This window comes from Thermobia domestica, chromosome 16, assembly GCF_964235325.1.
Source record: "Thermobia domestica chromosome 16, izTheDome1.hap1.1, whole genome shotgun sequence".
Classification (NCBI taxonomy): domain Eukaryota; kingdom Metazoa; phylum Arthropoda; class Insecta; order Zygentoma; family Lepismatidae; genus Thermobia; species Thermobia domestica.
This window is the reverse complement of record NC_137469.1, coordinates 158,425,346-158,442,290: the sequence shown is the minus strand read 5'-3', so window position 1 is coordinate 158,442,290 and position 16,945 is coordinate 158,425,346. Positions and strand designations below refer to the sequence as shown.

The window sequence follows — 16,945 nt, the reverse complement described above, 5'->3', positions numbered from 1 at the left end:
TTTTCTTTCTTCTATTATCATTAAGATGGGGGCGCCTAAATATTGTTTGCTTACATTAACGAAACGTCTAGAACCGGCCCTGGCTCCAACCGACTTTCACCTGTTCCCGTACTTGAACGAGCACGTAGGAGACCGTCGCTTTGCTTCAGGCGAGGAGATGAAACACTTCATGAACATGCAAGGACAGGAGGGAATCTTCCCACGATGCGACAAGTGCCTCAACCAGGATGTCTACTGAGTTTCATTTTCAAAATTCCAGTATATTCCCAGTATATTCAGTATAACTATCAGCAAAATTTCTATACCTAATACAATGTTTTTTTAAAGATTCTTTAGGAATAATCACACTCTTGATGATTTCAGGTTTGTAATTGTTTTACCATCAAAAGAATAATTTATTTTTAATAAATTTAGTTCACCTTTTTTTTTCTTTTTTGAAATACAAAGATTTTTTTAACATTTTTAAAAGGGCATCTCAACTTCCCTCACAGCCCTCCACTCCACCCATTGCTTTAAATGTCTAACTGCTTTAAATGTATACAACTCTTGCTTTGGAAAAATTTACAATCTCAATGGATACAAAATTGTTTCTAAGACTATTAAAACAATTACAAAAAAGTATTGTTGACAAATTATGTTTCATGATTTTTCCAGTATGTGGATCAAAATTCCAGTATATTTCCAGTATCGAAATTAAATTCCAGTATCAGTAGACACCCTGTCAACCGATATGGAGATTATGTCGAAAAGTAACCTAATGTATGTACTATCTATTGGCTGTATTGGTTGTAGACTCTGTAACCTTACATTTTGATCACTTCTCGTACATAACAGCAAACATAATCGGACTTTTGTTCATAGAACTGACAATGATATGAGGCGTTCAGGTAGTAAGGGCGAACTAAACATCGCATCATTTTTTGTTACCAAAAGTAGCACAAATAATCATATCAGAAATTTCAACAATAAGAATAATAACATTAAGTAATTGATACAAGAACGTTTTGCTGAATTGCTCTTAACACACGGAACGCCTCATACTTTGACAAACAATGTCTTGAGAATGATACGCATGTTGTTACGTTATCATGTCGCTGCTGCTGTTTGTAATTTACTGTCTCTTCAGCACCGAAGCTATATGAAACAAGGAACATGAGATCAGATATGTACTTTCGATGGGGATTGAACCTTAGTCCCTCAGATCAAAGGTGGGAACGCTAACACAGTCTACCCATAGGGGAGTTCAAAGGTTACAACAGATATCGTGGCGGTCACACTAGGTCTTGCTGTAATCGAATGTCGTATCATAAACTGTTATACCAGAATTTAATTAGATACACAGGCAGAAAATTTCAAATGAAACAAATAAATATATAAGAAACAAAATTTAAAATATGCAATTCATGTCGTAATATACAAAATATAAAATTCTTCCATACTTTAACTGTGTATACTGTCTAACGGGATAATTTATCTGATCACATTTACACCAACTGAAAGTTATGAGTTATAGCGTAATATCAGTTTTTTTCTTTCTTCACATCTCTGGATATATAATGGACATATATATATATAGTGCCACTGAGATATATCACTGTATATTACAACTAATTAGACGCACATATTAGTACAATACATCAATAATCTTTGCACAGCAACGATTATGAACGGACTTCTACATAAAAAACTTGAGAAATGAATTCACATTTCCTACACGTCTAGTGACACGAATCCATGATCCATCAATATGCGTTAGTCCCAAAACAAATTCCTACGCGAACTATCATTGAACGCCAAGTAAGTCCTTTGCTTCTTCGCTTTCTTGAATTAAAAGATCACTCGCGTATCTCTCCAACAACTCTCTCTTCTTCCGCTGAATTAATGCTTCCTCCACCTCCTGCTGTGATGGAACAGGTACATGGGCAATAAACCTCGGCTGCAGCCCGTCGTCTTTAGCCACAATGTCCTCATCACTCTGCAATTAAAAAAACCCATGATCATGAAGTAGTTTCTAAAAGGAAAATTAACACTGATCAATAAATTCACGAAAGTCATTAAATCTGTATTGAATTATCATTTGCGTTTCTTACAGGACAATGCTAACTACATGGCCCCTTCCCTAAGACAAATATTATGATTAATAACACCTACTTCAATAACTTTTCGTTACTTAATTTTTGGAAAAGTTCGCTTTTCATTATCAGGGGCAAAGGACTAAGACTAAACAAAAATGAATCCAGAGAACTGTACATAACAATAAAACTTATTTAGCCTCTTAGCAATGACTGCTTCTACCAGACAAAGACACACAATGACTTTATGAAATAAGTAACGTTACATAGGTAATCAATCTTTTTACATGCCCAAATTATGGAGCAGTAGAAAATCATATTTCGTGCAATCTGACTGAATTACAATTCAATTGGGTACAACAGATAAGACTAAAAAATGACTTCTATTTCTAGCCGTGTTAATGGCACAACTACAAAGTACTATTATGATTTTAAAGTGCTTCACCTCACACAATATCAGTATGAATGAAAAAACTTCAGCAATAAACTGCAAACTACTCGCTGAAATGCCATCAATTAAACTCTTATTTCGTGTTTGTTGCACATATGATATATCACTGAGCAATCGACGATGCAGTTATTATGGCTATTTTCAGTGTGTCTACCAAGCAAGCATAATCAAATTCCCTGACTTTCCCTGACTCTGTCATTCTTTTTTTCTTAGTATAACTCATGAAAAATAACTTATATTTAAAGTGAACTGTATGTTTTCATCATTGTTTATATACTTATATACAATATTCTACAAACGTACAAACGAACCAATTCATTTACCTGCAATTTATGACTATTTTAGTGGCATTCCTTCACCCTCTCTCAGCCTGGGAAAGATTTTTCCCTGACACACAATGAAATTCCCTGACATTTTCCTTGACCCTCTAAATTCCTTGATTTTCCCTGACTGGTGGACACCCTGATTTTACAATGGAAATATTAACTATGTTAAGGGGAAGGAATCTTTGGACAAAAGTAGGCCAGGGTTTTGTATTAATAATCTGAAGGTCTGTCTACAAGGACAACAACAAAGCAAATCCCAGTTACGGATGGTCGGTAGCTGGATGAACCCTGCACATTTGTTCGCCCGGTGTTTTATTAATTATTCCACTAACACGATCCTGCACATGTTCTAAAATACAAATTTTAATAATTAAAGCTCTTAGGCGATGTACTTACATCTGGTTCAGGAGCTAGAGCATATATATCTTCCTCCTCCTCTTCTTCCGCGTCTGCACTTGTATTGCCTTCCAATGCAGCTTCTTTCTTCGCCTTCCATTCCTCCACTGCTTTGGCTACGGCTACAAGAAAGAAGAAAGAAAAGAAAACAATATTAATTATATGGCATATAAAATGTGTTTTGGTTTGTGATCATTTAAAGCATCTAAACGTTTAATTTGAAATATGGAAAACATGTTACCAACATTAATAATTAAGAATTACATTTTTACCGATATATCTGGCAGTCTAAAATGTATTTAGCCTCTTGTGCACGAAATGGCGTTAGCGTCCTAAATCTCAGGATATATATCAGTCGCAGCGCGTCAGGCCTAATGAGAGCTGACAGTTGAAGATAATAGATGTGCAAATACTGTTGGAATTCTTATAATCAGGTGCAAATATAAGTGAGCTTTCCGCAAAACTGCGCTACATTTTACAATTTTACTTCCACAAAGATGCAAATGCTGCGCCAGCTCGTGAAGAAATTTGTCCTGTTATGGGCGAGATACGTTATCAAAAGTAGTCGCTTTCGTTCTGGAAATTTCGATGTTCAAGATGCTCTTCGGAGTAGGAAACCAATTACAGCAAAACTGATAGCTGAGCAAGGCCGGCATGCAAGCAGTTACGACATCACAAATTACCCAGATATTCATCACCAAACAGTGTTAAACAATGTGGGAATCTGACTATAAAAATAAGCTCCACGTTTAGGTAATAGCACGTGATTTGATTCAAAAACATTTACCTGATCGATTTTCTCTCTGTGAATTTCTACTACAACGTAACGAACTCGAACCATTTCTGAAACGGCTAATCACGAGTAATGAAACGTGGATACCTCATGATAACAATATGCGAAAAAGACGGTGGTCGAAGAGACAAGAAGCTCCATAGCCTACACTTTCGGTGAGGAAGGTTATGCCGTATTTGGTGGGACTGGAAAGGCATCGTCCATCACCAGTTCTTGTCGCTGCGCAAAATGATAAAGTCAGACCTGTACTGTTGACAATTAGCGTGTGTGCGCCTAGTAATTTAAAAGAAACGGCCGGAACTAGTCAACAGAAAAGGTGTCGTATACCGCTGACACCTTATAATTTTAACGACCCGTCAGAAATTGACAGAACTTTGCTAGGAGGTTTTAATGCATCAATGTTACAGTCCGAACCTTACACCGTCAGCCTATCATTTGTTTCGGTCTCTGCAAAACTCAATGAATGGTGTTACGTTAGCTTGAAAAGACGCCTATGGAAACCACGTACCACAATTTTTGATAACAATCTACGGAAGTTCTATAGCCATGGGATTATAGTTTTGTCGGAGAATGGCAGAATGTCATACAACAAAATTACGCATATGGGTTTCACCTTGTTATTTTTAAACAATAATAAGTGTATTCTCAATTCTGACCTCCAAAAACTCAATACTTTTTTTTAAAAAAAATCTGATTGTTGAACTTTTGCTTTCAATTTGGTAAGCAAATATTCAGTGAAAAATAATTTACAATCCTAACTGACGGTTGATGAGGCCCACTTTGGCCTCTTAATATAGTTATCATTTAAAATGCTGTTGGCATATTTTTAATAAATGCAGGATTCAATTTTTAAGTCTCAATGTTATGCCATGTAGGCCAAAGGAGACAGTGATGAGAATAAATGAAATGGTGGAATGAAGAAAGTGGGAGGAAACGAGAGATCGCGAACTGTGCAACTCTAATCAGTACTTGGGATAGCTTATTACGACAATCACAGTCTGACGCCGGTTGTATAATATGAACCACCACGGTTGGGTTGAAATTTCTAAACCACTGATCACTACCAACAAGAACTTAGTGCAAAGAAAATGGATGCAAAACAGTTCGCTCTTTCACCTTATTTCTTACAGCCTGTGTTCATGTATGGTGGATGCACAACGAACATTTTCTTTCTATCGTATAATATGGCGGTGGTCTGTAGTGCTTTGGCTTGCAATTCCTGGTACACAGTTGCTTCCTCTACGGCCGTTCTTCACACGGGACAAATAGATATATGAGAAATATTTCAAAGGTTTGTGAGAGCTCAGCTCGACTCAAGTGCTAAACATGTTCGTTTCTTCGTTGTCTAACCCCTTCCGTGTTATATCCTCTTCTGCTATTCTAAGACTGTCTTTGGATAGCATTCCTAGTTTTTCTTCGTAAGTCTGTTCATTTCGCCACTGACATTATGCGTTTTGTTCGAAGTTTATGTAAGAAACAATGTGAAATATATGGTGGTGTGTACCAATGAAAAACGAATAATATTTAAATGTAAATAGTAATTAATGAATTCATTATTGTGACGTGAAATTTTGGACTCCAGCTAGTCCCTTACTATATGCATTTTAACAAAACTAACATGATGAAAATATAGTTCGAAGTAGGTACATCTATATTCAAAAATTCATGCTAATCGGTTCAGCCGTTTGGCCTTTTCCGATCACAATAAAGATGGCTCATTTCTATTAATCTACATGATTGTTATTTTCAAGTTTTGAGCTAGTGTGTGTAAGTGATCACCAACAGTTAAAATCAAAACTGGAATCATTATTTCTTGAAAAAGAACTAAAGTTAATAACATGTAGAAATCTTTCGATTCCTACGTTCCTTAATTAAGTGTCTGGCCGATAACAGCATCAAGATTGGTTGCTGAAATGATCCCAGTAAAGTAATCATCAGAAGTGAAATCGCAGAACACATTTTATGCGAGCTTCATAAATTTACAAAGCTTTTTATTAGGTCAATCGAATTAGCATTCGTTTACATGGTGCTCATGGATATAATAATGAAGTTTTCTTCATAGGGCTTAATCATAAAATAGTATTCCTCATCAACATACTAAAACCCACTGATACAACAACTGGTAAGATCGTCATCTTGCAAAAATGGCGGATAAGAAAGCATCTACATTCTTTTCTTGGTTAATTTCTCAAAAACAGCTGTTTAGAAAGAAAATGAGCGAATCCTTTCTATCAAATAGAACACTCAGATTTTTCCCAAGACTTGTCATTCTTCAAAAATGGTGGCTACTTTCTATTATTAAAAAAAAAAAAAAAAAGTTTTAAAAGAGCCCAATAGATTTTATTGGACACAATTGTGTTTTATTAAGTTTTCAATATTTAAAGCTATATTCCTTCTTAAAATACCAGTTAAGCATTCGTGTTCTATTATACACATAAAACTATGAAATTCCCTTGTTGTACACCCGTGAAGCTCCATCCGCGTTTCGTGGGACATTTTGTGCCACTGACACTCGCATATATTTAATTTCTAAAAACAAGGAAGTAGGCATTTTCTTAGAGTAACAAAGACGTGGGTAATTCTATATAATATAGACTAGCACCTCTATCAGGTACAAGACTCAAATCCCTGGGACTAAAGATTCCTTTAGTTTCCCTCAAAATACCTCAGGGTCAGGAGTCAATGAAATGAAGAAGAAAAAAAAAAGACTTTATTAAATGGACTTTCTAAGATAAAGTCTGCTTATTTGGTAGAACTGGAATGTTGGAAATATTTTTTTTTAAATTAAAAAACAATTTAAAATTTCAAGTTGTCAATTTACTTTCTTACAAGATTTTTTACAATTAAATGTCCTTAGTAATATAGATGATCGTACTATACGTTACATGCTCCACCAGATACGCAGCACGAAAAATTTAAGAGTATTCCGATATTTCTAACGCATCTCTTTTAAGCTTTCGTGTGTGTGATTATCCAAGTTTAATGTTGATAAAATACATGTAGAGCTTTAGTAATTTCCTTTTTTTACTTTCACGCGACCAAAGGAGAGAAGAAAGTCTAGTGATCGTTAAAAACAAATGGAAATTTCAAGGGATTTACAAGTTTCATGGACCTTATATGCCGAAAAGCTGTCCGTCTGTTCGTCTCGATGTAAAGATTTTCACTCGCCTAAAGGAAAATCGTTCAGCGTATCACGACTAAATTTTAAACGTAAAGTTTTTATAAGATTCCATAGGGGAGCTTTTCGAATATTCTTTCTACCCCCAAAAATAAGTGTAGTTTTTAGTGAAGGGTAAAAATCAAAATCTGCTATTTTCTTGAAAACGGCTCTAACAATTTTGTTCTATTTCATAAATCAGCGTTTTATTATTAATTATATAATATGGTCTACGTCGTTTTTCTAGGAAAAATCTGCAAGGGTAAGTTTTTCACAGACGATTCCCTCAGAAACGATTCAGGCAATTTTCTCCACATTTCATAAATAAATGTTCCATTAATAATATGATAATATGGCATAACTCATTTGTCTTGAATAAATCCTAGAGGGATAGTTTACTCTTAGGTGAGTTCTTATCGCACAACTTTCTCAAAACTGATTCAGGCAATTTGGCTCATATTTCATAAATACATGTTTCATTAGTAACCTGTCAATACTGCGTTAGCGCATTTGTCTCAAAAAACACGAAGGACAGTTATTGTTTTTTTTTTTTTTTTTTTTTTTTCCTCGTAAAATGGCTCAAGTAAATTTGTTCATACTTCATAAATACCATATTTGCGCGAGTATACGACGCGTGCGAATATAGGCCGCACCTAAACTTTTGACACGAGATTATAGAAAAAGTAAATCTCGAAACATAGGCCTCAGTAATAAATATACAAGAAAGTTGTGTGTTGCAGTATTGGATGTGTGTATCAATCATCCATTCAAGCTAGTGCAACGCAGTTCTATAGAAGTTACATCATGAACAAAGCAACTTCGACGCCAGGAGGCAGTTTGCAATGTCCATTTATGTCAGAAGTGTGCCGTTAGATTTTGGCTGCTTGGCGGTCAATATTGGAAGAACTGGTTATGAAAAATTAAAGAAAAAAAAGAAAGAAAGAAAAAAGAATTTCTAATAATCTTGATGGGACTGAAGATGACCTTCTTTATGATAGTAACTCTGAGTAGCATTCTGAATCGTCTAGCGAGGGTGAAGAATCAGACGCTGGTGATGCTAAGATGATTGGAACAAACAAGTTGACGCAGTTTTGTTGAACAAAGTTGCTTTTCTTTTTTCAAGAACAGGTATTGTATACAAATATACCGTATACATTACATATACTGTATAACAAATGTATGTATTCCTGTTAATAAAAGTGTTAAGTGTACAATTAATTTTTGTGTCAGTGTAAGGTGTTATCTGTACCCAATGAAGGTGGCAATTTTTGCGAACAAGGTAAGTTTTGTGCTATTTTCTTCCTGTCCTTGCTGGTATACAAAAGTAAGATACGTGTACATGTCATTTTAAAATTGACGATTTATTATCTGAGGAGAAAAGAAATCTCGATTATGGGCCGCACCATTATTTTTCAAGACAAAATTTAGGGAAATAAGTGCGGCCTATATTCGCGCAAATATGGCAAATGTTTCATTAATAGCCCTACAATATGGGTTAAGACAAAATTGTTATGAATAAATCAAAAAGGAGTAGTTTAGTGTTGGAGGCGAGTTTATATTTTGGATGATTTTCTCAAACGATTCAGCCGATTTTGATTAAATTTAATCAACAATCTACATGGCTGCGCAAATCACTTCTAACGAATATATCCCTAAAGGTAGTTTATTTATTTATCTATTTATTAACAATTTCTTCAAAAATGACTTATACGATGTGCTGATATAAATAAATATTTCATTAATAACCCTAATATAAGCATAAGTGATTTCTTATCATACAGTCCACAAACAATAGTTTACTTTTTGGTGCTGAATTTTCTTCAGAGTTTTCCGAAAACATAATTTTGTTTGTATGTCGTAAATGTTTCAGTACTAACTGCAGCATAACATAAATTAGTTCTAAGACGTTCGAGCGAAAAAAATTTAGTGCGGTGATCCGTACCTTTTATTTAAGAGAAGTGTTTCTAGTGTCTTTGATTCAAATTACGGTATTATTAGAAAAAAAAAAAAAAAAAAACTGATTTGTGCTTTTGCAATTATCATTAGAGACGATTCTGTTTAAGTTAATTTTTTCCCGTTTGTATGTATGTAATTATCCAAATGTAGTGGTAAGAAAATAAAGGCATATTTTTAGTAATCTCCTTTTTTAAGTAAGGAGTTTTCACTTGTAAGGAGAAAAGCATTTTGGTATTTGTTTGTACTAATACGCGAGTATGTACAACAACAACAAAGGGAATGTATGATACTTGCAAATCTTGTTGTTCCACATCAATCTGAAAATCGATACAGCGAATTTGATCGAGCGCGAACAAAATTCGTTATGCATGATTTCCAAACACTTTTTTTCAATAGTATCCTGTTCAAGAGATCTCTTCATAAATACGTATTTAAAGCAAACTCTGAAACTAGCCGACATGTTATCATTTATCACATTAAGGTTATCATTTCAATCCACGTTACGAAGCACAGAAAAAGGGAAAAGGAAAAGGATGTATATTGTATTTATTGAAAAAGCTTTTAGAAAAGGCTTCTGACAGCATGAATTGAGGATCGTTGTTGGGAATTCTAAAGAAAACTGGGTTGGAATGAAAAGATCGAAGACTTATAAGAAACTTATATATGGACCTATAAATAAGCGTTAGTATAGGGGAGGAACTGACAGACGAGAGTACATTTGGAAGGGGTTTGACAAGGATGCTGTCTCTCGCCACCATTATTTAATATCTATCTAGAAGAGATTGTGAAAAAGAGCCTACATGATGAGGAAGTTATTTCGACGGGAGATAGAGTGATTAGATCTATAAGATTTGCAGACGATATGGCGCTTGTGGCGGAATCTGAAAAGAAAATCAACAGGATGTCAGAAAACTTGAGGGAGGGCTGTGAAGAATATGGGATGAAAATAAATGTTAGAAAGACAAAAGCCATGATGACTGGAACGAAGAGGTCTGTGCAAAAAAAAAAAAAAAGTGGGAGGGGAAAAATAGAATAAGTGAATAGTTTCTCCGATACCTGGATAGTATTTTTAATAAAGTGTGAACGTGAAATAAAAGCAAGGGCAGGAATGGCGAAAAAAGCATTTAGGAACAAGAAAAGTCTGCTTTGTAGGTCCTTGAATAAAGAATTGAGAAAGACTCAAAATATGCTTCGTGTGGAGTGTTGTACTGTTGGGGCGGAAACATGGACATTACGCAAAAGTAATGAAAAACGACTGGAAGCTTTCCAAATGTGGGTGTAGAGAAGAAAGAAAATTAATCGGGTCGAGCGTAAAACGAATGAGAGGATATTAAAAATGGTGGGAGAGAAAAAAATACTTTTAGATATTGTTAAGAAGGGGAAGAGAAACTGGTTGGGACATTGCCTGAGAAGAAACTGTACCACGAGGGACGTGCTAGAGGGTATAGTGGCATGAAAGAGAGGGAGGGGGCGAAGAGGCTACAATTAATGGACAATATAAAAGCAGAAAGATCATACGTGAAGACGAAGAAATTACAGAGGATCGGGGAACATGGAAGCTTCTCAGCTGCGGTAAGTGACCTACCAATAAGGGCAGAATACCTATGATGATGATGATTACGATCCATATTTTTAGGTTTTTTTTTTCGGGGGGTGTAAAAATGTGTTTTTATTATGAGTTAAAACCCACTGGATATCTTTGGGCTGGGGAAAAATTCCAATACAGATCCTTTCAGAAAACTAAAGTTGCCCGTGGAACTAAATTCAGTTGACTGTCTTTCGAAAATCGTAACTCTTTAACTTCCGGTAGTCTTTTATGAAATTTCCTTTATACCTATATAGTTCTCTTCAGAAGTACTAACAGGTATCTTACGTAGCTAACAGTAATTAAAGGAACACTGCTTCGAATTCTCTCTTGTTTCACCTGTTTCATCTAACCTAATAATAAACATTATTGGTCAACGAAAAATGACAAAATTGGAACTATACCTAGAGAGAACTTTGTTATTTTATGGCCTCAATATTTAAAAACTACTTATAAAACACAGAAAGAAAATTGGAGAGTAAATATGGAGATCTCATATTTATAACGAACGTATCTTTTAAAGATTTCGATCAGATATTTAAATCTTTAAATAGCAGGTAGTAAATTTATAATATCGTTTCAATAGCCGCATCCAAAAAGATTCATTCTTATTAGCCAGAACGAAATGCAATGATCCATAACAAGCGTTTATTAACTCTATACTTCGACTACATTTGTGTTGCAATATTAACTGAGGGTGTTATCCAGTGGCTTCCGAGTGCAGCATAAATATCAATGCGCCAACACAACTTTACCCTGTTAATGCGAACTTATCTCAAATCAATCACAAATTTTGCTTCGGTCACTGTTGTTGCAGGAAAAAAAAATGCAATTTGCTATATATGCATCATGTTGTTATATATACATCATGTTTTTTTTTTTTTTTTAAGGTATTTTCGAGGCTAGTACATACTAACATTTATGAATGAATTTAAACAGACAATACTAAATGTACCGCTATGATATTAATTTAGCTATGATCACAAATATAGTCACCTTGGTGGTGTTTAAAAATTTGCATTGTTTGAGGAGAGGCGAACGGCTTCTTGACTCCCTTTTCGATTCGATCTTGATATTAAGACACGGCTGCAGGTACATTTTCAAGAATGAAATAAGCAACATTTGTATCTTCATTAAGAAAGGAGAGAGAATAAGTAGTAGTCCCCCCGTTATGCGCGAATGACTCATCCTCACTCTCTTTTATGACCGGGGTGAAAGGTCAATGACCTGGCCCGGGGGCAATGACCTAGGGGTACCTAGGACCACCCCCTCTAAATTTTGGCAGGGGTACCTTGGCCCACCCCCTAAATTTTGGCAGGGGTACATAGGACCACCCCCCTTAAATTTTGGAAATTGCCAAATCTAAAAATTTGGTATGGTAGCCTAGGACCATAGTATGTACATCTATCAGTATTGGGTGTCTATGTCGTTCCCTTTCATGGGTAAAAAATTTCCAAAAATTCAAATTTCGGAGGTTTTTGACCTAATTTATCCCCTTGGATGAGGTGTTATTACCCTATATGGTTATATGGGCGTATACAGGGGTTCATTACCTATCATAAGACATGGGTATATTAATGCACCCCTTGAAATTTTTGGGAGGGGTACCTTGGCCCACCCCTTAAATTTTGGAAATTGACCAATTTCAACATTGGGTATTATAGTACAGAACCCTAATATGTATTATGATAAATTTGGGTGGTCCACCTCGTTCCCTTCTAGGGGTACAAAATTGCCAAAAATATAAACGTAAGCAATACGTAGTACCACGTGTTTGGTTTTTGGTCGATTTTATTCCCTTTGATGAGGTGTTATTACCCTATATGGTTATATTGGCGTATACAGGGGTTCATTACCTTTCATAACATATGGGTATATTAATGCACCCCTTGAAAAATTTGGGAGGGGTACCTTGGCCCACCCCTTAAATTTTGGAAATTGATCATTTTATATATTTGGTATTATAGTACTGGACTCTAACATGTATTATGATAAATTTGGATGGTCCACCTCGTTCCCTTCTAGGGGTACAAAATTGCCAAAATATAAACGTAAGCAATACGTAGTACCACGTGTTTGGTTTTTGGTCGATTTTATCCCCTTTGATGAGGTGTTATTATCCTATATAGTTATATGGTCATGTATAGGGGTCCAGTACCTTTCATAAGATATGGGTATATTTGTGCACTCCTTTAAAAATTTGGGAGGGGTACTTTGGCCCACCCCTTAAATTTTGGAAATTGCCCAATTTAAACATTTGGTATTATAGTATAGGACGCTAATATGGATCACTATAAATTTGGGTGGTCCATCTCGTTTCCTTTTAGGGGTACAAAATTGTCAAAATATAAACGTAAGCAATACGTTGTACCACGTGTTTGGTCTTTTGGCCCAATTTATCATCTTGGATGAGGTTCTATTACCTTATATGGTTATGTATAGGAGTCTATTCCATATCATAAGATATAGGTACATTTGTGCACCCCGGGAGGGGTACTTTGGCCCACCCCTTAAATTTTAGAAATTGCTCATTTTATATATTTGGTATTATAGTACTGGACCCTAACATGTATTATTATGATAAATTTCAGTGGTTCACCTCGTTCCCTTTTAGGGGTACGAAATTGCCAAAATATAAACGTAAGCAATACGTTGTACCACGTGTTTGGTTTTGACCTAAGTTATCCCCTTGGATGAGGTTCTATTACCTTATATGGTTATATGGTTATGTATAGGGGTCTATTCCCTATCATAAGACATAGGTACATTTGTGCACTCCTTTAAAAATTTGGGAGGGGTACTTTGGCCCACCCCTTTAATTTTGGAAATTGCCCCTTTTACATGTTTGGTATTATAGTATAGAACCCTAATATATATTACTATAAATTTGGGTGGTTCACCACGTTTCCTTTGATGGGTACGAAATTGCCAAATTTTAGTACAGCCACGTGTTTGGTTTTGGCTCAATTTATCCCCTTGGATGAGGTCCTATTACCTTATATGGTTATATGATCATGTATAGGGTCCATTCCATATCCCCTTAAATTTTGGAAATTTTCCAATTTAAGCATTCGATATCATAGTACATGACCTCAACATGTATCATGATAAATTTGGGTGGTCCATCTTGTTCCCTTTCATGGGTAAAAATTACTAAAATATAAACATAAGCAATATGTTGTACCATGCGTTTGGTTTTTGGCCCAATTTCTTCCCTTTGATGGGGTTCTATTACCTTATATGGTTATATGGTCATGTATATGGGTTCATTTCCTATCATAAGACATGGGTACATTGACGCACCCCTTGAAAAATTTGGGAGGGGTATTTTGGCTCATCCACTCGGTTTTAGAAATTGTTTTAATATAAGCATTTGGTATCATAGTACAGGACTTCAATATGTACCACTATAAATTTGGATGGTCCACATCGTTCCCTTTCATGGGTAAAGAACTACCAAAAATCGAATTTCGGAGGTTATTGACACCTATTTAGCACGTTATATGGTTTATTACCTTTATATGTTTATGTTCCCTTTTAAATTTGGGAATTATCAAATAACAAAATTCGGTAAACGTTTTCTAGGACCCATTGGTGTTCCTCTTATGGCCAAATATTCAAAATTTAAATGTTATTGACCGGCTTTATTATTGAATAAGTACAGGATTTATTACTTTTTTTCATAAGACACAGGTGTATTTGTGTACCAATCTTAAATTTTGGGAGGGGGTACATTTCTTATTGTCGTATCAATAATTGGTAATTGGATAGTATATCATTCATTGGGTAAATCATTGTCAAATATGAGTATGATCACGTGATCAGTTATTAACCTATGATGGGATTAGGAGTCCAGGACATTGGTACATTAAAACTTTGTAGTATAATTTGAGAATGCGTCATTGGTTTTGATTATTCACGCCAAATATAAACGTAAGCAAGACGTTGTACCACGTGATTGTCCTTGATGAGGTAGTGTACAGGGATTCATTTCCTTTGTTGTGGTACTTCTTAAGTTTGAGTACACACACTTCTAGAAAACAGTTGGTTCTACTCAGGTAAACAATTGACGGACATTATTGACCTTATTGAACATATAATAATATGATTAACTCTAAGACTTAGGTATATCAGGAGAAGTATTCTTTAAATTTGGGAATGGTGATAAACAGAATTTTAACATAAGGTGCGAAATTAGAAACAATACATTGAACTTTTTAGTCACAGCTCATAGTCTAAGATCATTGGTGGTGATTGATTCGACCTTGAGCTTTAGAAATCTGATAGCTAACCTTATTGAATCTTATGACTCATAGACGAAAGGCAATACATGCTACAACAGTTTGAAATTTAATGATAAGGTGATGTAATCTGACACTAGCAAAGTTATTGTTAATGCAATTTGATTGGTTGATCACTATCTTTCCTGCAATCTGATTGGTTGATCACTATCTTTCGTGCAATCTGATTGGCTGATGATTTTCAAATCTTTGCTGTATTCAGTTTTAAGTTTTGTTTTACATTTAAAAATCTTGGTTTCGTTCAACATTTTGCACTCAATGATAAATATGATCAAAACCGTTTATTTGTTAATCGAATAGTTAAAAACCGGATAAAGTTTGACGGTTAACCGTGAAACGTAAAAATTTTTTAGTTTGAAATTTTTTTTTTGCTTGAAACTTTTTGTTTGAAAATTCTTGCTTTCAAATTTTTGTTTGAATTTTTTGTTTCAGAATTTTGTTTGAAATTTTTTTTGACAACTTTTGTTTCAAAATTTTTTTGTTTAAAAATTTTTCGTTTGAAATTTTTTCGTTTCAAAATTTTGTTTTAAAATTTTTGTTTGAAATTTTTCGTTTCCAAATTTTTTCGTTTGAAATTTTTTGTATGAAAATTTTTTTGTTCGAAAATTTTGTTTAAAATTTTTTGTTTGAAATTTTTCGTTTCCAAATTTTTGTTTGAAATTTTTTGTTTCAAAATTTTTTCGTTTGAAATTTTTTGTTTGAATTTTTTTTCGTTTCAAAAATTTTGTTTCAAAGTTTGGTTTGACATTTTTAAAAGTTTGTGCACTCATTAGTAAAGAACCTGAACTGTTTAGAACAAAAACCTTTGACAACATTGTGGTGCACGTCAGAACATGATGTTGCAACGTCATCAGTTTTGCATCATCGTTCGAGTTAGTATTCATGATAACGTCATCATGGCTACTTGTCTGCAGTTTCTAAACACACGTGATGTGATGAAATCATTTACTGATTTACAACAGAATGTACCTTATAGAATCTTAGCTAGCCAAATGATCCCTACAAAGTTTGGATTAAGAATCGTAGTGAAGCTTGAAAATGATAAGAATATAATTTTACCAGCAAGATATTTACCCATGGAGGCATCAAAACAAGAAGAAGTGCTGCGTTTCTTAAATACTGGATCTGTATCTTTATGTTACAAAGGATTCTTGGGTCGAAGTCATCAACTTGAATTTAGTACACAGCCAGATTCGTCAGCAAAATCATGAATTCAAACGTCTTGCACATTTCTTTCCAATGACGTCAGCCGTAGTTGTATGAATTTGGTTGGTCAGCAACTGTGATGAAATCATGAATTCAAATGTCAGCACATGACGTCAGCCGTAGTTCTATAAATCAACCAATACCGTGAAATCATTTGAGCAAGTGCTTTTCAGGAGGAAAGATGTGTACTTCTAACGATAAAGAGTTCATCTTCGCAAGCTATTATCCAATAAATATATTTCAAACAAAACATGTGATGATTGGTATCAGTGCTAAAACATTTGAACCTGTGATTCGATTGGGCAAAGCAGAACAATTTGGTGTACAACTGACCTGTGAAGAATGGCACGAATCGACCAAATGAACGATTATTTTCATGATGAGCTAAATGTGACCATAGTCAAATCATTAGGCTCAAATCATGAAGTGGTGATGCGTACAGTCCTCGAAGAGAAGATGGTGCTGTTACGTAAAAAGAGTACATTCTATGTCCCTCGCAACATGGTGTATCTAACGGAAACAGAATGGGACAAATTTATCAGCGTATTTCAATGTGTGAAACATGCAGTGGAAGTGTGCAACAAAACTAGTATATTCCTGAAAAAGTACTATTTTGAAAAATGTGTTATGCATATCGCAGAGATAGGAATACAAAGTAGAAACTGGATGCAATTAGCTAAGGATAGAAGTCAGTGGAGAGCT

The 16,945-nt window shown here is 34.8% G+C and overlaps 1 protein-coding gene across 4 annotated transcripts in view; it reads right to left on the bottom strand.

The window, feature by feature from the left end:
- Positions 1-1,372: 1,372 nt before the first annotated feature.
- LOC145673485 (pre-mRNA-splicing factor ISY1 homolog) overlaps positions 1,373-16,945 on the bottom strand; it is a 45,045-nt gene continuing 29,472 nt past the window's right edge. For all 4 annotated transcript variants that reach the window (XM_081743226.1, XM_081743227.1, XM_081743229.1 and 1 more), the window contains exons 7-8: positions 3,246-3,367; positions 1,373-1,975 (exon numbers count right to left, since the gene is read on the bottom strand). In XM_081743226.1, the coding sequence (XP_081599352.1) occupies positions 1,784-1,975; positions 3,246-3,367 (314 nt within the window). In that variant the 3' untranslated portion in view covers positions 1,373-1,783. The remainder of the gene's footprint in view (positions 1,976-3,245; positions 3,368-16,945) is intronic.